Raw genomic sequence first — 25856 nt, forward strand, 5'->3', positions numbered from 1 at the left:
AACGGTACTGTTCATGTCAATCTGGATAATTCTCTTTATATAAAGATTAAACTCATGTCGATGGACATACAGTTGGGGCATTATGGTGAATAGAACAGCTGTGAGTAGGTTTTGCTCTAGTATTAAAACTTTGAATCCATATTTACAATACAGATTCTCAAAGACAAGGACCTGCTTTAAAATCTCTGAAATCTTCATTAGAGCAATTTGTTCCAATGAAGTATCCAATCGGCTCACCTATATTTCCCTACAAGCTGTAATTACTAAAATATTCCACAAGGTGGAACTGTGGGAACAAGAACCATGTTCCAGAGGAGAAGTAGAATTAAAATCTGTAGTGAAAATTCAAAACTGTTACAAGGAAGGACATTCCTACTACTAGGAAATCTGAATCTCTTGTAGGCTAGTAAAAGCATATTTTTCAAACCCTTCATTTCAAGTGCACCAACTTTGGTGTATAAAATAAGGAACTGGGATTATGAAATGTAGGCCTACTACAAGATCAATTTAAAATAGTGATTATATTCTACTGAACTGACATTAAGAAATTAGATTTTTCCTCAATTTCATACTGTGTGATTTGGGCTAAAGGTGCATTTTCTGGAGTTTACTGCAGTTGCTTTAAAATTCCACTTTCTGGAGTTCGGGAGTGAGTCTGCCGTATACCGTCTGTGAGTGGAGTTTATTCCACAGCTTGGGAGCCAGGAAGAAGACTAGATCACGCAGAGCATGTAGCATCTTGTCAAAGTAGTTGGTGGTGATAAGCCTCAGCAGAGAGGGATGGGTGGGGGTACCCTTTCTCCACCAACATCAGTGTATACCCTTTTCTCCTCAGGTCCAACACCAAACATCATGATTTCTATACTTTTTAAGTTATGTTGTTGCAATGGATTCTAATAAGCGATATGACTTGTACATAAGATTGTCATCTCTCAAGAAAGACGCATAAACACTCAAAGCACACAGAAAGCTGAGGAGCTTTATCTATGGACATTATTATTTATTTTACTTTATTTATGGAATTGTTTTTGAGCGGTGACTCCATTACGCAGCTACCGGTATGTGTGTCCCTATCTATGTCTAGTCTACGCGACGTGAGCACGGAAAGCTGCAACACGATAACTCTGTAATTTCTCGACCATTTCGGACGCAGGAAGGCTCGCCAGAACTGGCCCGGCCCCCTGGGCGAGTTCCCAGGGGTCTGGATGTTCGGGGTCCCCCACGCGGTAACTCATTTCTCAAAGATTTCTTCCAAAAATAATCACAGTACAGTACAGTACAGAGCACAGCACAGTCAAGTACTATACACACTAGCAATTCTGGCCAGGTGCTCCCAATGGATTGGCACCCCAATTTTGCAACCTGCAGGCCTTGTGAAGACAGAGACAGTAGGCAGCACAGACTCTGGCAGGCCAAGCTACAAGGGGTTGTGACAGGCGATATAACTTGACCCTTTCAGTGGAACAACAGCACCTAGTGTACAACACATGGTGATGGACACTTCACAACAAGACAATGTGGTAAGAAAAATGTTCAAAGATACAAAACTTAAGTATTGTCCCATTTTTTGTTTTTAGCCTACCTTCGAGGAAGAGGGAACTATACCATTGTATCTGGTGTACAGCAGATGGTAAATGTTGAAAGAAATATAGCCTGAATATTATCTGTAATGTCAGTTAAATTGCCCATCATAAACTATTATTTTCTGTATCTATAGGTAAATCATGGCAGAGGCAGAAGTACCTGAAGAGGGACCATCAAAGACCGAACTGAATTTCCAACTGTGCATCAAATGCCAAAAAGGTCCATCTAATGATCTGGTACGGCCAGCAAACCAGTCTTATGATAAAGTCTTGGCAGCAGTTGTAAAGAGAGCAGATTTCGGTAACAGTGAATGTATTGCACTCAAAGAGAAAATTGGAAAATTTAGTGCACAAGATTTAAGTGACAAACATGTAGTGTGGCATAAAACATGTTATGGAAACACTGTCAGTAAAGTACATACAGAACGTGATGAAGAGCGCTACAAGCGAGCTTGTGTCACATCAAATGTTACTATACTTAGTAACCGAAGTAAAGGGAGACCATATACTGGTGGTAGGTACTCATCAGTGGTCAGGCCTACTGTAACGGATGAGGTCCCAACAAAATACACCCGGTCAAAGAAGGAACCTTTTAATAAAAAAAATTTCTTTTGTCAATGCAAAAGTCATGCTCCTTTAATCGAAGGTCGATCGAGAAATATTGGGAAACAAATCAGAGAGTGCAATCATCATGGGCACAGGAGATCAAAGACGGACGATAAAACTCAGACCAATCTACACGGCCATTGGCCCCAAACGAGCAGCCGCATTGCCAGGATTCCACACGCTCACTGGTTGCGATACCACTGGTCACATCCGAGGAAAAGGTAAATCTTCCTGCTTCAAATCGTTCATGAAGACTGGTGATGATGTTCTCCATGCACTTGCTGAACTTGGTGTTGGCCCTCATCCATCCTTGGAGGTGTTAGCCGGGTGTGAAAAGTTTGTTTGTCAGCTCTTCAAACCTGGGTATGAATCAGCTGAAGTACTTCGGTGGCACATGTTTAAACAGCTCAAGGGCAATCAGGGTGTTGAAAAGATATGTCCAACGCAACGGTCCATCGTCGAACACATTCTGCGAGCACATTGGCAAGCCAATGTATGGGCACAAGACATCGTTGCTGAGCCACAGGTTTTAGATCCACTTTCTTTAGGATGGAAGCAACAAGATGATGGAAGGTGTGTCCTTTGATTTTGATTTGAAATAAAACTGTCCGTTACTGATTATTCAAGGTTTTTGTGGAAAATTGGTCAGGTAGCTTATGCACCTTGTGAAATTGCATATTGAATCTGTTGTTGTAGCGCCACCTATTGGTGGATTTTGGTCAAACTTTCTGGGCTTGTGCTTCAGCCCATGGTACAACAACCTAGCCAATGTCATTGGAATTGGACAAGTAGTTTGTGAATAATCATGAATTTTCGTTTTGAATCTGGTGCTGTAGCGCTACCTATGGGCTGATCGTGGTGAAATTTTTATTGGGTCTTCCAGAGCACATCATACACTCCTGGACCACATTTGGTGTAAATCGGGGTGGCAGATTTGGAGAAATGATGTCGACAGAAATACAGACAGACACGGAATATTGCTACACATTGCCATGTATTGCATGGTGATAAAATGTTGTTAGGGCGGGAAAAAAAAAAGTAAACCGTTTTCTTTGTGTCTTCTAGGGTCCATGGAACAGATAAAACATGGTTTACAAGAATCTTCACGAAACGTTCACTTAATTACACAATGACATACACTACTATAACAAAAAATGTATAGTTGCACCGCTCAGTCCACACAGGTGTGATTTTCTTTTAATGTATTGCTACAGCAAAAGGCTAAAGCCAACCTGTTGCTCCCTCTCTCTCTCTCTCTCTCATACTTATCCTCTCTCCCCGCCCCCGTCTCTCTCTCCTCTCTCCCCGCCCCCTCTCTCTCTCTCCTCCCCCCCCCCCCCCCCCTCTCTCTCTCATACTTATCCTCTCTCCCCGCCCCCGTCTCGCTCTCTCTCTCTCTCTCCTCTCTCCCCGCCCCCTCTCTCTCCTCCCACCCTCTCTCTCTCTCTCTCTCTCTCTCATCTCTCTCTTATATCCTCTGCTTTGCGCTGGAACAGCTAGAAAGCAGCTGAGCTTAACGTTTATTGCTCAGAGAGCTCGTCAGAGGAAAGCATGGCTGAGAAGAAGCGGGTTATCGTCTACGGTGGAAGAGGAGCACTGGGTTCTAAGATTGTTCAGCATTTCAAATCCAAAGGATGGGTGAGTGAGTGTTGATTAGTTGGGTTCAGTAGGCTACACTACACTACTGCACGCTTCTTGTTGCTAGTTTGGCTACTCGAACTTTTATTTTCATGTGTAATTAATTACACTATTTACCTCGCTGCTCACGGTCCCTTTCTTAACCTAGCTGTCTCTGTTTTTACTCAATATAGTGGGTCGCCAGCATCGACATCATTGCAAACGAGGACGCAGATGAAAATGTGCCTGTCAAGTTGTCTGAATGCTTTACGGAGCAGGCGGGACAGGTAGGTACAAGTACAACATGCTCATAAGCTCCCCCAATGTGGCCAGAACTAAGATTTAAACAACTTCTTCAATAAAGAAGTGTTAATTGGCTTTTTGATTCCATAATAAATTACGAGCAATTGCAGCCAGCTGGAAAAGTTGAAAAACCATACACCGTGGTAGGCTTTACCTATTTTTTTTACATTAACTATTTTAATTATTGAAGTGAATTCATAGGTTTTTATAAAATAAAGATTTTCCAGTCCAGTAGGGTGTCCATGTCCAGCATATTTAAACCTCTAAAAGCCTAAAACCACACCAATGCCAATGGGTCGCCATGCAACTCCTTTGCAACCAAACGGTAAAAACAGAGTTTCATGGCGACCCATTGGTGTGGTTCTGGGCTTAATAACAAGACGTGTTATCTCTAGGTGACAGCAGATGTGGCCCAGTTGCTAGGGCAACAGAAAGTGGATGCCATCTTGTGTGTGGCTGGAGGCTGGGCCGGAGGAAACTGCAGCTCTAAAGGTCAGAGCAGGATGCACGATGTTGCAGCATCACTTATGTCCTTTTTGCCTTTACATCAGGTAGCCTATATTCGTAGTCAGTATATATTCTTATCGATTACTTGTTTGATTAATCAAATAATAAAAAAAAAAAAAATAGATTTCTTTTAATAATTGACTGAATTGATTTGTCTGCCAGTGATTAATCACTTAAACACTTTTATATTATTTTATACAAAATAGCAATATATTCAAGCTTGTAGATAAAAAATGAACCCCAATTATTTTTATTTATTAGGAATGATATGGAAATCCTTGGCCAATACCGATGTTTAAAATAAAAATGTAGCCGACCGCCAATACTGATACAGATAAATGTTTATTTAGTTTTTGTTGTTTTTATTTCCCCCTTTTGTGCCAGAGAAACAAATACATGTTCAATACAAGTCATACATTTTCAGAATTTCAGAAGTTGCCACAGACTACAGATAACCAACATACCAACATAGCCAATGCGAAATGTATGCATCAACAACATAACACCAGCTACTGCCATCAGTTAATGTCTATTGCAGATTCCGATTATGTGGCCGATACATCGGTGCATCACTCTTTTTTAGAATTGATTTGTTCGCAATGGAACTTTTAACACATTTATTTGCATCCATATTATTAAACTGTACTCTTACACTTCACATACGTGTCTGCATTAGACTTCTACAAGAACACAGACATGATGTGGAAGCAGAGTGTGTGGACGTGCACGGTCTCCAGCCATCTAGCTGCTCTCCACCTGAAGCCTGGAGGTCTGTTGACTCTTCCCGGGGCTAAGGCATCCCTCGCCGGCACAAGTGGTAAGGACAAGCAAATGGACTAATCACGTAGGATCACTGATACGTTCCCCACAACCGTGTTAGTGAGCCCACGCAATGCCAGGCTAACGCACATTTGTTTAACCAACTTAGACCTGAGAACAGATTCTACAAAATGTATATAACGTGTACACAAGCGTACACGTTACATGATATTGGCTAGTACTACTACTATTATCCATATGATAACCTTTCTGGGCTTACTGTTATGGAAACCGTGTTAATCCGTTTTCAGCTTCACCCAGCTGATGGCTACTCAGATGGCTTTGATGAGCGCTCGGTTAGGGGTTACCATAAACCGTGTCTTGTTCATCATGGGCACGTCTGCACCGTATGGCCGTGGCGGGAACGGCAAAGAGATTTGCTGTAGAGGGGGAAAGAAAATGAGGCGGCACCTGTGTGGCCTCCAGTCAACAAAGTAGACTAGGTAGGATTGAAGTGGTTAAGTCACAGAGCTGAGCCACTGTGCAGACACTATCAGCTTTTGGTCATTTGACAGACAGCGGCTAGCGGTACATTGCGGTCCACTGCCAAACCCACAAACAACATCAGGAGATAGAGATGATCCAAAAACACTTGAGCGCTCACTTGAACATATGGGTTCATCCTGTGATTTCTCTCCTCTAATGTTTCCTATTGTCCGGTTCAATAAAGAAACAAGCTTAACAAATACACAGGCAAGTAGTCTGCCCACTTAATGGTAATAGTCATTGGCATAGTCATTAGTGGCATGGGAAACGGTCCAGACAATTAGGAAGAAAACAAGACACAAGACTGATGCTGATGAATCTCTGGTGGTTGTGTAATGTGGGCCTCCTATAGCCTTGTTCACAGCAACATCCCCAGTATTGGTTTAACTGAAGACTTTGTGTATAGAGAGTAACGGGATCACAGTGCTGAAAAAAGTGTCAACCGATCAGCTTGCATCCTACACGCCTTACCTCAAGAATAATCCATTGCTACAGTATAACTTAGCCCATTTAGACCTGAGGACGATTCTACAAATGTCTTCTAAATCCTGACTGTTTTCTGAAAAACCCATGTTTCTATATCAGTGGTTCTCAAACTATTTCCCCAGAATTATATGTATTTGGCCACAGAACCCCATCTGAAAATATGTTGTTCCAGGGGCCCCCCAGAAGCAAAGATTTGAGTTAAAAACGCTCTGAAAGAATATATATTCCAAATTTGTGCCACATTTTCACGACTTTTTATATATTAACTTGCTGTATTACTAATTAATTGAGACTCACTGACAAAACCTCAGTTATGATTTCAACATTAAAGTCATAACGTTTATATTCTATATTGCGTTCTTGTCCATTTTTAGCCATGGGACATAAACCTTCCGATTTGATTCCCTGCTGCACTCAAGCTGCTGTGGAGTGTGGACTCATGTGATGCCCCCCCCTCGTAACCAATCTTATCCATGTGACGGGTTTATGTTTTGCACATTTCACACATTCTGGGAAACTCATTGTGCCTCGTAGCAAAAACACCTAATGTATTCTGTACACGCCGCATACACAACATAGTGGACAGAACACGCAACATACATAGCGCATGAGGGGCGAAGTGGGGTGGCGTGCAATACAGAACAAGGGCAGGCTAACCATGCTGGCTATATGATGTGCTTAGATCCTACAATAAATACACTGTATACGACAGTTAGTACAATGCAAACCCTCTCGCTCAGCAGTCGGCAGCACAGCAGACAATCCCATTGGTTGTGTTGGAGGATGACTCAGCTGTTCACCATATTATCCTAGTCCTCACATGTGGACGCAGACAGGACACGGTTGCGATGCTTTGTTCAAATGGAGAGCAGCTGTCGTCAGGGGATTGCAGAGCTCCTATACACTCCCATGTGTGTACACTTCCATTTAGTGATGTTTTGATGTCATGTGAATCTTCACAGTACAAGTAAACACGTGTCTGCTCTGATTAGGGGGGGTCCGGGATCAAGGCATGTACAGATGAGACATTTATTTTATTTTATTTTATAACTTTGTTTATTGGTTTTTTTCACAGAAGCATTTAAATACTGAGTTTGAAAAATAATAATTAACATTAACAGCTTCTCTTAAATAAACCCCACAAGTATGACATAAGAGTAAACACATTGAATTTTCACCCCAAAGAAAAAGGACAACAGAAAACAAGACAAACAAACCTTAAATACAAGATCAGTAAAAGTTGAAAAATAAAAGGCAGACAAAAACAGACAAAACAACAGTACACAACATCCTATAAAAAAAAGCATAGGTACATGATACATCCATAATCCAATACAATACAATCCATACAATCACAGTATAAACTACTTTTAAAACAAAAGTCCAGCAGACCTCACACATCCCCAAGCAGAGACGGATCCAAATTCTGAATGAATTGAAAGAATGGACCCCATATCCTCCCAAACGTATCGGAAGAACCATTCAAGGAGTGTCTAATCTTCTCCAGTTTTACACAGTACAAGGTGTCCCTAACCCAATGAGTGTGAGAAGGGGAAGTGGGCGATTTCCAGTTGGTCAGAATTAGTCTCCTAGCTAACAGAGTGACAAAGGCCAAAACATCCCTCTCTGGTTTAGAGAGCGACGGTACTGAGGGAAAAACACCAAACAGGGCCCCCAAAGGTGTGGGCTCCACTCTTTGCCCGACTATCTTTGATAAGGAATTAAAGATATCGGTCCAATATTTGTGTAGAGAAGGGCAGAGCCAGAACGTATGGATGAGGTCTGCGGGAGCCTGCCGACATCTATCAGATGAGACATTTTTACCGATATCCGATATAATGAATTGCTGTTATGGCTGATATAACCGATGTCAATATGATCGACATGTATTCAAAAATTATAACAATTTTGTCCATTCTGAAAAAGGCTTATATAAACACTGAATTAAAAAACAAAGAAAAAAACAATGACTCTGTATTCTAAAACTAGGGATGCACCCTTATTGACATGTTGGCTCATATCCCAACATAACTGTATATCAGTAGTTCAACCAGGTTAGGGAACTGGATGTTTAGAAGTCGGAACACTTGCAACCATTACCAAGACTGATTGTTTTAGAATAGTTCTAATAGTTATTTGCATTGAAATGTTAATTCTTTGTGTGTTTATTTATTTACCCCAAAAGTCATGTAGACAAATTCTGTTTTAATACCAGGTCACACGAGGCAACGTTAAGAGACAAATATTGAATGAAAAAGCCCTAAATTGTCCCAACAGACATAGTAGAGATAGAGAAGCAGAGGGACAGACGGTACGTATTCTGTACCGACCCTCCCCCTCCACCCCTCAGTTGGCTTTGATCAAACATGTTGAGCAAACAACAATGTTGATCTAATGACCAGATCGATCATCTGCAGTGGAAAGCAGGGGAGGAGATTGCCATGACAAACTTAGGGCAACATAGATCGACAGAGAGCATAGAGCATAGACTAGAGCAACAGCAGAATCAGGCTCATTCATTGTAAACGACAAAGTCAGACTGGAAAAAGAGGATTTGAAAGTCACGTCAAGTAACGGTTTAACAAACCATGTGAGTGAGTGACCTTGTGACCTATTAGCCTAATATGGATGATGTGGAATTCAGCTTGAACCCCAGGAGGTGTCCCAAACCTCTAGCCTATTGCATGTGAGCCGCGTTACATTTTGTGGTAGTACAGGTTGTTAATCACATTTATTTTAAGTGTTTTTATTTATTTTCAAAGTGGACAGTCAGTTGGTAATGATTGAATTTAGCCTGATTATCAGAGTCTGAAGCTTCCTGAAGCAGTTCACTCAGTGTAGTGGGCGGGGTTTAAACCAGGCTATAATGAATTAGTATGATAATGGAAAATAACCCTCTTTTCCTCTTTACCCTGAATATTAAACAAACTTTCCACTTCTTTCCACGTCTTTGTAGGCATGTGTGTGTAGGCCTATATTTGTACAGTATGTGTGTGTGTGGCATAAGTTTTCTTTATTGATGTATTTATTCATCAGAGACCAGTCCACACACCTGCCTGTGACCCCTTCTCATTCTCTATACGTGTATATATATATTTGACTTGATTTCACATGCTTACCGTTGCTGCCAGAAGAAGAGTTTTTGTGCTCTGTAGTGTAGTCTGTAAGATTTTAAGCCAAATGTTTGTTTGCCTAAATAAAAGTTCCAAAAATGTGCTGTTTGGAGGCATTAAAACAATTTTGCATTGTACAGTGCAAAATAATATTCAATTGTTTTTTTTTTGCCTTGGATTTTTGCCCCTTGGGAACCCTAGCAACAAAATGAAAAAAAAAAATGAAAAAAAACTTGATGAAAACACACCACCCATTTCTCCCATTGGTCAATTCTTCAAAGGTCGCTTGGCATGTCCGTCATGTGATTGGCGGAGGGGGTGGGAGAAAATCTTTGCATTCTTTTAAAACCCTGTTTAAATGGAAAATGGCCACTTATTGATTCCAGATGCTTTTTTAAACACAAAGCATTCACACAATTAAGCCAAGCCCGGGGCTCTGCAATAAGTCTGTGTCACGGTGTGTAAAGCATAGACAAACACTGGATACAACAGATCAGGCAGCAGGTTTGTTTTAACCCTAGCTAATTAATCAGAGCTAATCTAATCTAATCTACTACGTACACTTCTAATCTGATCAACATTTGTTATCTAATATCCTACTTTAATCCATTTCAACCTGGAACACCTAGAGTATTTGTTGTTTCAACACCTCCTTGTGTAGTTGTTGCTATATACGGTATATACTGTAGCAACATTATTATTATTATTATTTTACTCTTTTGAGGTTTTACTTAGGAATGGATTTAGAAGTTGTTTTTAGAATCGGCCTCAGATCTAAATGGACTAAGAACTTGGTTCTCAAAGTGTGGTCCGGGACCCCCAGGGGTCCTTGGGGGAGTACCAGGGGGTCCCCAGCTAAATTAGTTAATATACAATCATGTGACAAGAGTATTGTCTGCTATCTAGTGTAGTCTACTGCCTGGATGGATGTTCTGTTCTTTTTTTTCATTTTTTTTAGATTTGTTTTCTTTTTTGCTCTCGCCTTTTTTTCTTTTTTATTGATAGAGGGATAGATGAAAGTAGGCTGACAGGAAATGGGGAGAGAGTAAAGGCCGTCGGGATCGGGAGTCGAACCCGCGGCACGCTGCCAGACTGTTCTGTAATATCTTATTGCACTGTCTGGTTCCTGTAAATCCATTAAAACTGGGAAATCTGTGTCATTTTAGATGTCTTTGGATATATATTTTTTTAAATCATGAAGATTTGTGCAAATCAATTTCTTTAAGCAAACTCAAATCCCTGGGATCCCTAGAACAAAATATTTGTAGATGGGGGCCGGGGTCGATGGCCAAATGCATATAATTTTGGGGGTCCTTGACATGAAAAAGTTTGAGAACCACTGAAAACAATCAACATGATTTAGAAGACATTCTTTGTAGGCCTCAGGTCTTAATGGGCTGCAGGTACAGTACTTTGTTAAGTCCATTTTTAATCGAGCTGTCACTAAAACAAATTCCTTGTTGTGAACCTGCTTTTGGAAATAATAATAATCTGATTCAATGTCAAATAAAGGGCACAGATAACATACAAACAATTAATTAATGATTAGCGATTCATATTCTACAAGATTATGTTTAGTTTTGTTGTCTTGTTCAAGCCATCATACATACAGTGAAATAGTGTGGAGAGAAAAGCAAGTCAGCAAATCTTTTGTCTTTAGTCACCTCTCTCCACAGTCCCCCACCCCTGTGACCCATTCTAAAGCGGTCATTATTCACATTCAGTAATGTTGCAAATGCATGTTATCCACGGCTGTGTGTCAGTGTGTGAATGATTCTCTTTCTCAATGCATGTTTTCTGTCCCTTTTTGGAAGGCGCGTTTCCCTCGGAAACGATAACATCCGACATTGTATGTCTGTGTTGTGTCTTTGTCTCCCTTAGGCATGGTGGGCTATGGCATGGCTAAAGCTGCTGTGCATCAGCTGTGTCAGAGTCTGGCTGGAGAGGACGGTGGGCTTCCCTCTGGGGCTACCGCTGTGGCCATACTGCCGTGAGTACTGCTCGCAGCATGCCATGCAGCATTTAGGTCTGCATGACTGGTTCTGATCCAGAGCACTATTCTAATCATGCTTTATTGTCTAAGAGTTGTATACCACCTGTTGTAGTATACAACAGGTCGTTTCGAGGAAGCAATCTGATATTGAAACAGCCTTCTAGCCGTGGTTCAAACGAGCACCACTCCACACCTAATCAAAACAAAGAATTCAGCTGCTCCGTTCTCCCAGAGCGCAGAAAACTCGGTGGCTAGGCTAGCTAGTTTCTTGGGACATTTGTGGTCGTAGTGACTACATCTGTCATTAAAAGAATATGTTGTTTCAGCCATTTTCTTAGTTTTAAGGGAAACTGTTGTATAATTGCAATATTACACTCGAGGGTGTGATTTAACGTGATTATTGCCACGACAGTGATGCGGTCAGGAACGAGACGTAGTCGAGTTCCGCAAGCATCACTGAAGTGAAAAACCACACCCTCTCGTGTAATATTGTCTAAATATCACTTTCACTTTCACTTATTAACAAATAAATGTGCATGCGCGTGCATGCGTCACGCATGTAACAGAGCTATATGTCCCACAGCCTGGAGGGATGCGACGTTCTGATTGGTTCAGAAACGTACAGCTTTCCGTTTCAAACTTCAAAACAAAATGACCGAAATAGCCATTGCAGCGGGTCTTTAATACTAGACAGCTACAACAAGTCAAATAATGGCACGTTCTGGTTATGGGCCATGGCTTGTTCACTTTAGCCATGGCTTGTTGTCGAACCGAAAAACATGCCACCGTCGCGATCCGGAACAACAACAACAACAGGCAGTGAGAGCTGCTGGAGTCCAGTTCAAACTACCGTTCACTTGCATTGAACTAATTTTCCCAGAAGCCCTTGCAGCCCAGAGCACGGGTTTCATCATCATAACGTGACGGCCTCGTCACCAAGTCCGCAGACTATGGTGACGAGGCCAAAACAAATAGCGGGTGTAGTGTATTACGCAGGGCAGAAACATGTATTAAATAGCGTGGAAAGCGGGTTATGCAGTATAAACTGTTAATATCGGATGCAACACGTGTCCCTATAGAATAGATTAAACAATCATGTATAATATAAAACGTACGTTTGCTTGCACTGGTTAAGAAACACGAACCAGGCAGAAGTGTTAGAAGAGGAATATTGAATCACACTGTGTTTGTATTTCATGTGGCTGACTTTAATTAATATTACATCATAGCCTTATTGATTGGTTCACATTATGTAGAGCAGTATTTCTGCATTGTCATCGTGAGAAGCTAGTTCTGGAGCATTTTGGGGGGGGAGTGTATTTTCCAGAAGCTCTACCCGGTCATGTTCCTAGCAATCATGCCAAGGCTGAATGAAGTCCACCCCTCCAGCTAGCTGTCACATCTGGTCAGCATTAGCCCATGACTTGCATTTCTGCAACAGCAAACCCAGAGCAGAGCAGTAGTGTGCGTGTGTGTGTTTGTGTGACTGTGTGCGCATGCATTACAAAGCCTACTTAACATGATGTTTTTAATGTTTACGTGTAAAATGCTTTTCTTCTTGATGCTTTTTATTGTCCATCATGCTTCTTCAAGCCGGAAATGTATTTGCAAAATTCTAAACATGCCAGGTCTGAGTAAAAAATGAAAAACAAAGCCAGTTGAGTGTGTGTTACTGACTGTATATAAATATGTTTTTATTTGAATATGCAAGGTTCCTTTTCACAGTGTGTGAAATGCTGCAGTCTGGTACTGTAGCTTCTCCTCTCCTCTCCTCTCCTCTCCTCTCCTCTCCTCTCCTCTCCTCTCCTCTCCTCTCCTCTCCTCTCCTCTCCTCTCCTCTCCTCTCCTCTCCTCTCCTCTCCTCTCCTCTCCTCTCCTCTCCTCTCCTCTCCTCTCCTCTCCTCCCTTCTCCTCCTCCTCTCCTCCCTGATTATCATCTGGCTTCATTTTGACAGGGTTACCTTGGATACGCCAATGAACAGGAAATTCATGCCTGACGCAGACTTTGGTTCTTGGACCCCATTGGAGTACATCGTGGAGTGAGTGTTGATGATGTCATCGCCGTTACGCGCACACACACACACACACACACACACACACACACACACACACACACACACACACACACACACACACACACACACACACACACACACACACACACACACACAGTCGTGTTTCAGAATGTTTCAGTTGTCCAGAGCGGGGTGTTCATATTTTGAGTCTTTTGAGTTAGAACATGGCTGACCAATGTCAATGGCCTTGTAACACCATGCTCGGCATGTTTTATATCGGACAGTGCTTATATGTCATCTGATCAGAATGATGGCTGATCACACCTTCTGCTCTCCAGATTATCAATTATTTTAACCCAATTTGGTCGGGAACCCCCTTTTGGTGTTTTAAGCATTATGTTCTGCTTTAGCTATTGAAAAATAGCAGATCTACAAGCTCATAGCGTGGCACAGAGTGCCGTGCTATGAACTTGTAGGTCTGCTATTTTTGAAAATTTGTGAAAAATGCGGCCTACATCTTTGAATATATATTCTTTCAGAGCGAACGTTTTTAACTCAAATCTTTGCTTCTGGGGGGGTCCCTGGAACAACATATTTTCAGATGCTGGTCGGCGACCAATTACATATAATTTTTGGGGTCCATGACATGAAATATTGAGCACGTATTTCAGAAAACCTAAATGGGTTAATATGTGACTAAAATAATAATATACAGGGGAGTGAAATGTCACTATTTCACCACAAGATGGCAAAATTGATCCACACAGAATGCTGGGTTTCTTCTCCATCTCCCCTATATGTTAAGAACGCAAGTAATCTGCTTATCTATTGTTACTTGTTACTACACACTGATGATATTAATTTGACTATGTTATCCGCTTAACCCATTTTGACCTGAGATCAGATTCTAAAAATGTCTTCTACATCCTGACAGTTTTCTGAAAAAGCTATGTTTCTGTCGTTTCTATGTTATGTCGTTCTTCAATCTTTCTAAAATAGCGGACCTACAAGCTCGTAGGAGTACGAGCTTGTAGATCTGCTATTTTTCAATAGCTAAAGCATAACATAATGCTAACACCAAAAGGGGTTCCCGCCTGACGTCGAAACTTGTAAAATGTCTTCTAAATGATGAAACATTTCGGAAAAACCTCATGTTTCTGTATCAGTGGTGCTCAATATTTCTTGTCAAGGACCCCAAGAATTATATGTATTTGGCCCCCATCTAAAAATATGATGTTCCAGGAACATCTTCGATTTGAGTTAAAAAAGTTCACTCTGAAAGAATATAGGCTACATTCAAAGATTTGAGCCACATTTTCAGCTATAAAATAAAAAAAAGCTTGTACATTTGCTATTTTTAAACAGCTAAAGTATAACATAATGCTTAAAACACCAAAAGGGGTTCCCGCCCAAAATGGGTTAAATTATACATTGTGGCTTTGCTGACAATGCACGACACAAAACAACACCAATTTCCAACCGGATTAGGAGCCAGCAGTGATCATAATATAAAGTCTTAAGACAAATATATGAACAATTAATCAATTAGCCTATACGATTAAATAATCACTTCCATTCAGAACAGAGGCTGTCCTGCTTTGGAAACAACACAGTGACAATATCGGGCTACATCATTTAAAAAATTTTTTTACAAAAAAATAATTTGTTGTGTCAGGAGATATCGTGTTCTGTACTGATTAAAATTAGAAACGGCAAACGTGGGAGTTTGAATTAATGCCAGACTAGAGTAAGCTGCTGGCACATAAAGACATACAGTACAGACTCCCTGTTGGCTTCCATTCAGTTTAGAAACCAGAGCTCTCTCTCTGCGTGTGTGCGTGCGTGCGTGGAGGGATTTGATTAGAGATCTGATCCAGTGTGATAATCCCTGAGAAAAGAGATGAATGCCTGGAAAACAATCTGGAGGGAGTTCTTGTCTCTTGATGACCAGATGAAGTGGTGGAAGAACATCTTGGATCTAGTTGTGCCTTTTTTAATTATTTAACATTTTATTTGTTTTTTTACTCTCTCTCGCTCCAAGGATGTTCTTCGGCTGGGCTTGTGGGGCGAACCGGCCCGCCTCCGGCAGCCTGATGCAGCTCTTGACCTCTGGAGGGGAGACCGAATCTGTAGCCACACAGTAAACAACACACACACACACCTCTGTGGAGATGATGGGAGGTGGAGAGAGAGAGAGAGAAGGCGGCGGTGAGGAAAACAGAGAGAAGGAGAGACGGAGTCAGGGAAACGAGAGGTAGAGAGAAGGAGAGTGAACAAGGAGATATTGAAGAGGAGCCGTAGGTAGGAGGGAAGCAGGTTGAGTTGGTAATTTAAGGCAAATTTTACACTTTGTTGAACGACAGTGTCGTATGACAAGAACAGCGTGTCGGCAACAGAAGATTTGCTGTATAACATGGTCATTCGACAAAGTGTCTCTAGCCTAGAGGGTGAGATGGGGTGGCAGAGAATGGGGATGCAGGTCCTTACAAATATGCTGCCTCACAGTGCCATCTAGCTGTGGTTTACAATAGCTGTTTTTTTTTTTTTTTTTAGCATTTTAACTTAAACGTTACAGGCACACTCGTCAAGCCAACCCGTAATTGGGGTGATTTCATGTTTTTTTTTTCTTTTATATGAATGATACACGGAATAAAATTATTTTTTGTTCGGTTGTGACATTTCATTGTTTGAGTGTGGTGGGAAGCCTTAATACACATAAAACCCACCTTGAATAAAAAACAAACACATTTGAACAACATTGTGCCTGTAGTTTTCCATATGTACAGAAGTAGTACATGACATATGTAAACGTGTCTGTGTAACTGTATGTTTGTATAGAGCACATATCGGTAGAGGGCGCAAATCCACGGGTTCATGTACTCTTTATTTGCATTGTAATCCCCATAGGGGGATTTTAGATCGCCTCATATAAGAACTGTGTTTGAAAAATAAACATGTCATCCCGGCCGTTACACTCTATTGTTACTGCTACTGAATTAGTTACATTTTCGCTAGAAACAGACTGTATCATATACGAGTTACTGACGGGTCGTAAACGATACAGAGACACCTCCCTGACAATAACGCAGAGACAGCTTGTTGGACCACATTGCTTAAATATTAAACGATTTTAAAGAGGACCCCATGTTATTCTCCATAGAGAAATTACTTCCGTGAACCAGGCAGAACCAGGGGATGAGCGAGTGACGTCAAGACTTCGGCGCTCTATTGTTGTCTGTTGTAGCGCTCCTCTCCTACTGTGAAAGGAACCCAATGTTGAAATAAGCCGCTGTCTTCTAACAAACGGACAATCTGTTCCAGAGTGAATTGTTTGTATACACTATACTAGGGACTGGATGATAATCGTTATTATCGTTTATTGTCACCAGAAAACGCTCACAGTAATCGTATCGCAGAGATTTAAAGTGATTGTGAAATTGTCCTCTGGGTGAATTAGCTTTTTATTTATTTATTTTTATATATAATTTTTATCCCACGATTTTTGCAACCCAGTTTTTTCACCCAGTGTCAATTGTAATCCTGGGCTCTACACTTCCTCTGCCAACCTGGGGGGTAGCGGACTGACCTCATGCCTCCTATGCATGAGGAGTCCAAGCTGCTTCTTTTCACCTGACAGGGGCCCTTTAGATTTTGTTGAGGTGCACATTCAGTACCACTTCTTAAAGGGACAATTTTTGCAAAAACATATATGTTAATGACATTTAGAAGATTTAGAACACTTTCCTGGGGGTCTTTATGTGTGTAATATGTGGTTTCAGATATTTTTGATTTTAGCAGTGAGCCCAGTGTCTCTGATGTCATGGACTCTGGGCTCACTTCCTTTCTGGACTACAATTCCCATAATGCTTTGGTGCACTGCTCCTCCTTGTGGATAGGGGGAGGGCTGACTTACTGAGACAACATGTAGTCCAGGAAGTAAGTGAGCCCAGTGTCCATGACATCAGAGACACTGGGCTCATTGCTAATATCTAAAATATCTAAAACCACATATTACACCCATAAAGACCTCCAGGAAAGTGTTCTAAATCTTCTAAACGCCATTAACATATATTTTGTTGTGCATTCGATACGCTCTTAGTTCACACTCACTCTCGATTCACCTCACCAAAAATAGCAGATCTACAAGCTCAACGCTTTACAACGCAACCCGTTTGTTGTGAGCTTAGTGGCAATTTTTGGCAAATGTTTCTCCCTGAATAGCGATGCTGGGGGTTCAAGTGGTATAACAAAACATTTTAAACATGTTTTTTATTATCGCGATAATGTTGTTAATTTTCATATATCGTCCCATCCCTAGTTCACGTGCCCCTGTCTTAGTTCTGTGTGTTTGTGTCAACGAGGTGATTGTGCTTTGTCTAGTCTTTGCTATCATTAGTAACCTCTCTGTATTTGTATCACATTTACAGTAATAAATCGTCCAAAATAAAGACACGTATTAAGCTTTGAATTTGGACACTTTATGAGACTTTTTTTTCCTACTCTATATTTCCCCCAGATTCTGTATGTTGTGGAACACACAGCTGTTGATGGACACAATGGCTGTTGCAGGAATCAAAGCTGTGGAGCTATGGTTAGTTATCCCATTTAGGCCTGACGTCGAAATTTAAAAAATGTCTTCTAAATCCTGACAGTTTTCTGAAAAACCCATGTTTCTATGTCGGTGGTTCTCAAACATTTTCATGTCAAGGACCCCCAAAAATATATGACATTGGCCGCCGACCCCCATCTGAAAATATGTAGTTCCAGGGGACCTCCCAGTAGCAAAGATTTGAGTTCAAAACGTTCGCTGTGAATGAATATATATTCAAAGATTTGTGCCACATTTTCACGATTAAAAGAAAAAGCAGACGTACAAGCTCGTAGCTATGAGCTTATGTTAGTTATGTGGGTTAGTTATCTATGGTTGGTTATGGTTATGGTTAGTCTATATGGAAATACTAAAGACTATAAAATACTGTCACTTGTAATAAAGTAATTAAACTGAATTCTGAGGACACTAAAGCAAATGAGAGTTAAAATACAATCTACTATGTAGCCTAATCATCACTAAATCAATGATTCTTATGAAAACTATGAATACTATATTAGTACTATTATAAACTGCATACAAGGTACATACAATTTATCGCATCACCATTACGGATCTGATTTATATGAAGTTGTCATGTCTTATCCCACCACCAGATGGCACTCGTTCATAACCCTCAATGGCATGGAGCCCCCCCCCCCCCCCCCCCCCCTCAACAAGAACCACTGTTAATCAAATGGATGAGTTCATTCTTGGAACTGAACGGGTGCTGTCATGCACATGGCAGGACCCCGTAACACCTACCTACCTACCCACCCAGTGGCGTGCACAGACATTTAGAGGGGCAGGTGCTCAATTGGGAAAAAAGGGCACCTTGTGCAGTGCGTGGAACCGGCGGTTGCCTTAACCCATTTAGAACTGAGGACGATTCTACAAATGTCTTCGAAATCATGACAGTTTTCTGAAAAACCCTATGTTTCTATGTGAGTCGTTCTGAAACATTTCCATGTCAAGGCAGTGCCCCCAAAGATATATGAGATGTAATTGGCCGCCGACCCCCCCATCTGAAAATATGTTGTTCCAGGGACCCCCCAGAAGCAAAGATTTGAGTTAAAAACGCTCGCTCTGAAAGAATATATTCAAAGATTGGCACCACATTATCACAATTCTTAAAAAATAGCAGATCATCTACAAGCTCGTAGCGCGGCACTCGGTACCGCGCAGCCCTTTGCCCTCTGGACATTGCTGTCCAGAGGGCAAAGGGCAGATGCTCTCTAGCACCACCTAGTGTCTATCTGTGCACGACACTGTACCTACCTGCAAACACAGATCTTTATACAACTGCTTAGCCATTTCAGGCCATTCACCTTGGCAAAATGACAAACCTTCCAAAGCGAGAGGGAAGGGGGGCCAACAGAAACATACATTTAGCAGCCAGGTAACGCGGCGTTTGTTTGTTTGTTTACAACCTCGTCCATTCCGCAACTGCATAAAAAAAAACGTCTTGTTGCTGACTCATATATTCACACTTAGCAATGCACATAAATAGACTATAGAACGTTTACTGGGTCTCAGTCTTAAACTCCTGCAATTTCTCCTGGCTGGCCACGGTATATGGGGTGGGCCGTTGAGGAGCCCACTGCAATAAATCACTGCACCGAGGATTAATAGGAGCGGTCTAGCTTACTGTGGATGATGTGTATTTATACGTGGTGGCATTGCAATTCATCTAGTCTAGTGTGTGTGTGTGTGTGTGTGTGAGGCCCTGCGGCGTGTTCAAGACGCCAGCGCATACATTAGCTCCCATGATGCCACCGTTGGAGTGATTGCCCATGGGGATCCCCCGCTGTGTTTATCGCTGTAAGGGTTTGAGCTGATCAAAGATTATCGCATGTTTAGGGTGTTGCAACCCACCAGAGCCTGATATAGCATGATGTGAGCCAGGTGACTATTGTTCTGTGTTAGGTGTAGGCCGGGCCTTAATAGCACATGGTTTCTTTTGTGTGTCGTCACACCGTAGAATAATGCGTGGGTATTAGTAGGTGGCTATAGGTAGTTTTTGGTCCCATTTGAAAAGATTTTGTGGCAGGGAGAATTCTGTACTGTAGTGTTTTGAGGGTTTTTTTTAGATTTATTTCAAATTCCTCAGATGTAAAGTGCAATATGAATGAAATTAAAATGTATTATTATTATTATTATGAAGTAGGTTGGCTTTTTTCGAATAGCCAATTTTTTTTAGAAATTAGGTGTGTTGTAGACTGTTTCTGGGGACCCCCTGGAACCGCCTCAGCTGAGGGTCCCCAGACAGACCCCACTTAGAAACCAATGTTCTCTTTGCTTTTGTGGGACAGGTTTTTTTTTTTGGGGGGGTGGGGGAAGATTTGATTCTATTGACTATTCTATGCCGTTCACTTGAACTTGAGTTGAACCCATTTAGACCTGACTTCGAAATAAATAAAAAAGTCTTCTAAATCCTGTCAGTTTTCTGAAATACCTAATGTTTCTAATGTTTGTGGTCCATGTCAAGGACCACACAAATTATATGTAATCGGCCACCGACCCCCATCTGAAAATACGTTGTGTCCCCCCCCCCCCCCCCCCCCCCCAGAAGCAAAGACTACAAGCTCATAGCGCGGCACTCTGTGCTGCGCTATGAGCTTGTAGATCTGCTATTTCTCAATAGCTAAAATATAACATAATGCTTAAAACACCAAAAGGGAAGAGTTCCAGACCCACAGGAACGCATCCAGGGTGCCGGCCCGGTTCTGGCGAGCCGCCCCGCGTCCGAAACGGTAGAGAAATGACAGAGTTACCGTGTGCCGGTCCCTCTACTGTACCCTATGTGCGTGTATGTTTGTGTGTGTGTTAGGTTGCGCACAGGTGGTGAAAAACAACCATGCTGTTTTCGTGCTCATACCCAGCCAGGCAGGCAGGCACCCACCCACACATAACTTTTAATTGTACCACTCAAAAACTGTGTCAAGGCCCGCCAAAATACATTTTAGTCAACTAAATGAACTGTAGATTTAGTCGACTTAAAATCTTAGGATATTTAGTCGACTAAAACTAGACTAACTAAAACATTCCAGGTGACTAAAATGTGACTAAAACAAAATGTAAACTATTCTAGAGACTATACTAAAACTAAAATCAAAATGTGCTGCCAAGAGCAACACTGCTACCCAGAGTCTAAAACGTGATGTAGCATTAGGTTTATTGACATGAGTATGGCGTCACAGATGAATTGTCTGCTCTGAGCCAGAGAGAAGGCTTGTTCTCTCGTTCCGTACACAAACCCCCCTGGAGGTGAATTTCCTGATTAAAGAACCCCTCCTCTCTGCTCCTCCCATCCCCCTCAAACCCTGGCTGTTAGTGTGCACGTCCGTGTGTATGTGTGTGTGTGTGTGTGTGTGCATGCACTTCACGTGTTTGCATAATGTGTGTGTGTATACATGAGTGTATTGTGAACAGCATCCATGCACTTGTCTGTGTGTGTGTGTGCATACAGGTCAAGTACATGTGTGTGTGTGCGCGTGTGCACGCGAGCGCACTCCTGTGTGTGTGTTCATACATGGTCATACATAGATGTTTGCAATGCCTGCATACATGAGTATATGATTGTGTACAGTGTATGTCTAGTGAGTGCATGTGCACAAACATGTTTATCCGTGTGTGTGTGTGTGTGTGTGTGTGTGTGTGTGTGTGTGTGTGTGTGTGTGTGTGTGTGCGTGAGTGTGTGCGTGCGTGCGTGTGTGTGTGTGTGTGCGTCTGGGTGTGTGTGCGTGTGTGTGTTCACATGAACGTAATAGTGAATATTTTAAAGGGGTTATGTCTGAGATGGCGGGGTGCCATGTGGAAACCATTGAATCCAGCAAGAAGCAGTGAGTGAACACGAGAGAGAGAGAGAGCCAGCCAGATGGTAGTGGTTAGCCCCTGGCTGCTCCGGGTAACATGACCTACAGGGGAGGAACCCCTCTCCTACCTCCCCATGACCAGGCCCTCCACACATGTGTTGCGTGTGAGTAAAGAAGTCGCCCCAAAGCAGGGGAGACGCCTCTTATATACTTGACTTCCTGGCTGCCTGCCCCCTTGGAGCTGAAGCTGCTGTTTTCTTAACCACAGGATCTAAAACAACAGACACGTCAGACACAACAGACACAGAAAGAGCAGTCAGAAGAGAGACATGATGATGGGAGCCATTGGCTTTGTGGTCGCCACTTTTTAAAGCCATCCTCTGTGCTTTTAGTACTGGATATACAGTTCAGAGCTTCAGTCACACACTTCTGAACTTCAGAAGTTTGTGACATTATTTGCCTATAGTCTGCATGCAAACATGACCCTTAAGGGTCCATTTGGTTACATGTGTCTATCCTGTAGTAGTAGTACTGTGGTAATAATTTAACCGCTCCCCTATTCTTGCACTTATTCCTGGATTCATTCACTAACAACACAAATAGTCCTTTGAATCTGATTTCTCTCCTGTTGATGCATGGTGCCAAAATGCAACTGTACTTTACAATGGGATTCATCATGGCTACATGTATACATGTAAACATTTATTTGTTTCATAAAATCAGTGCCCCATTTCATACTTCGCAAAAGTAACAAACATATAGCCAATCTACAAATGTATACATTTATAACGCACCTGCAGGCCAATTCTACAAATATATATATATATATATATATATATATATATATATATACATATATATATATATATATATGCCCCAAAATAGGGTAATAGCAGGTTGAAAGTGGTTAAGTAAGTCTGCCTGTGGCTGTAATAATAAATATTCAACCAATGAGAAGTCTTAACACAAGGTTCATGCCCACAACAGACGGCAACAACGCATAGTAAAAGGCACGCATCGCGACCCGGTGGTCAACAGACACATCAACTAAATCAGACAGAGATTGAGATGTAGCTGTTAAAAGCAGATGCTTTTCTCCTTTATATGAGACGTACTTAATGTCAATTTAATGCCAGATGGGGGAGCAGAAAGCCCCATATGCTTTTCAGCATTTAGACACTTAAAAATCACATTCCACCAGGACTGGAACCACTTCAGTCACCCTTTCATGACTTTTATCAAATATTTAAAGGACACATTTATCAGCCTCCTCTTTTTTTCTCCCCCCCTTTTGATAAATAGGACGTTTAGGTCATAAACTACGTTGAAACCATTCCACTGAACCTAGATTGTAAACTAGCCTTGATTCATGGATGTGTATAAACTGTCATTCTAACCCGCTTCAGAGGCAAATCGTCACAGCATTTAATGACATGACAGTAGCCGCTTGCTTCAGGTTGCACCCCACATCGTCCTCTAGATGGCACTAAGCCATAAATGAATCTGTGATTAGAAGAGGCAAGAGTAATTAAAATTTGAGTGATACGATTTTGATGTAATTAAATGGGGCCCTTCGTGCCAGTAACTCACAATGAAAGGGTCAAAGAGGATGGGACATTTTATTTCTGAGGGGGACAGACATTTAGACGCATGCAACAACAGTGCAGTGGACATCAAGGCATGCACGCATGCACGCACACATGCACGCAGCGGGCGGATGGCTGTAAACATCTGCTCACACTGAGATGTGTGCTGCACAATTTGAGATGCGTGTCAGTTAACCACTTAACCACTTGAACTCCAGTATCCATATTTGGGGGGGTGGGGGTAAAGAGTTTAACCACTTAACCCATTTAGACCTGAGGACGATTCTACAAATGACTTCTAAATCCTGACAGTTGTCTGAAAAACCCCATGATTCTATGTCAGTGGTTCTCAAACATTTTCATGTCAAGGACCCCCAAAGATTAAATGTAATTGGCCGCCGGCCCCCATCTGAAAATATGTTGTTCCAGGGACCCTCCCCCAGAAGTTCGCTCTGAAAGAATATATATTCAAAGATTTGCAGTACGTTTTCACTCTGTGCCGCGCGGTGAGCTTGTAGATCTGCTATTTTTCAAAAGCTAACGTACAACATAATGCTATAAAACACCAAAAGAGGTTCCCGCCCGAAATGGCTTAAACCCTCTAGACCAGGGGTCTTCAACATTATCCAGGCCACAGATCCCCTAAGCCCAGAGAGCTGCAGCAGGGACCCCCCACTGCACATTATCTTTTTCTATTCATATTTTCAATTAATTTAACCATGTTTAGTCCTCTCAATATCTTTGGCTCTGTGCTTGGTCTGCTCTTTCCCCCCCCCCTCTATCTACATACCAAACCTCTCAAAATAGCAGATCTGCAAGCTCACAAGCTCATATAGGTCTGCCATAGGAGTTGAGGCAATCAATCAGTCAATCAATCAACCAGGCATTACATTTTGTTTGACTCGGTTCTACAGATACATATTGTGAAAATAGTAGTAGATCGGCTATTTTCACAATTTCTTTGCCTCTTTCTTATATTTGTTGCCTCTTTCATATATTATTTGACAATTGGGCCAATGTTTGAACCAATTTTCACAGTATGGTTTGTTGATGGATGCAGCCATGGTCTTTTTCTCCAATTTGTTTTGTTTGAGGTATTAAAAAGGTCTCAAAAGTCCTTAAATTGTCATTTCACTATCTGGGTACAGCCTCAATATCCATTTATCCATCCATCCATCCATCCATCCATCTTCAAACGCTTATCCGTAGTCGGGTTGCGGGGGGCAACGGCTCCACCAGAGAGCTCCAGACATTCCTCTCCAGAGCAACATTAGTAACGTCCTCCTGGGGGATCCCGAGGCGTTCCAAGGCCAGTGAGTCGATGTAATCCCTCCATCTGTGCCTTGGTCTGCCCCGGGGTCTCCTCCCAGTGGGACGTGCATCAAGGACCTCCCTAGGGAGACGCTCGAGATGCATCCTAACCAGATGCCCGAACCACCTAAGCTCAATATCATGTAATAATAATAATAATAATGGATTGCATTTTTATCACGCTTTTCTATACGCATTACGTGCCTACTCAGAGCTTTAACAATGGTCCAATTTACAATTTACAATTTAGGCATTTAGCAGACGCTCTTAATCCAGAGCGATTTACATTTAAGCAAGAACAAAAGCATGGGAATACATCACATAGAAGCATTTATCATGAAACATGCGTAAGCTAAGAAGGTAACAGTGGAATATCTATATGATGAAACTATACATACACTATACATAATAAACTATACATATTCACTACTATGCTATACATATGTACTATGGCGTGCTATGACTATATACAATACAATTATAGTGCTGTCTACATAACATGCTATAAGTCTGTGTCAAATGCTATCTAAGCCAACAGAAATGCTATCTAAGGGGTTAGGGTAAGTGCTATGGGCCATGATGGAGTCTGAAAAGGTGGGTTTTCAGGCTACGGCGGAAGATTGGGAGTGATGCTGCAGTTCTGACTGCAATGGGAAGTGCATTCCACAGTTTTGGAGCCAGCACCAAAAGCAGTCCATTCATTCATTCATACATACTTTGGGAGGTGAAGCGGCGAACAGTCAACGCCAGCGTCCTCACTTCCCACATTCACACACCAACGGTGGCAACTGGCAACCACTGGAGGCAATGCGGGGTTCAGTGTCTTGCCCAAGGACACTTCCACATGTGGACAGGAGAAGCCCGGATTCGAACCACGGATCATTGGACGACCTGCTCTTCCTCCTGAGCACCCCCCTGTGGGTCCAGACTCCCGACCCACAGGTTGAGAACTACTGTTGTGAGCTTGTAGATCTGCATTTTGCTTAAAGGTTTTATGACATTCATTTTAATTTCTTTTTCTTTTTTCT

General features: G+C 41.9%; 1 protein-coding gene and 1 long non-coding RNA gene across 2 annotated transcripts; one reads left to right on the forward strand and one right to left on the reverse strand.

Moving 5' to 3' along the window:
* Positions 1–3680: 3680 nt before the first annotated feature.
* Positions 3681–16663, forward strand: qdpra (quinoid dihydropteridine reductase a). Its single transcript, XM_083785175.1, has 7 exons — positions 3681–3827; positions 4001–4093; positions 4505–4601; positions 5293–5433; positions 11402–11510; positions 13469–13552; positions 15570–16663. The coding sequence occupies exons 1-7, from the start codon at positions 3741–3743 to the stop codon at positions 15670–15672; spliced, it is 714 nt and encodes a 237-aa protein (XP_083641301.1). The 5' UTR covers positions 3681–3740; the 3' UTR covers positions 15673–16663.
* On the reverse strand, positions 16061–17979 carry LOC310872958. The gene is made up of 2 exons (XR_014570438.1): positions 16637–17979; positions 16061–16602 (listed from the first exon to the last, which is right to left on the reverse strand). It is a non-coding gene; the product is annotated as an uncharacterized lncRNA (long non-coding RNA).
* Between the last annotated feature and the right edge of the window lie 7877 nt (positions 17980–25856).

The sequence above is a fragment of the Protomyctophum parallelum genome (assembly GCF_964188405.1).
Source record: "Protomyctophum parallelum genome assembly, chromosome: 16".
Lineage (NCBI taxonomy): Eukaryota > Metazoa > Chordata > Actinopteri > Myctophiformes > Myctophidae > Protomyctophum > Protomyctophum parallelum.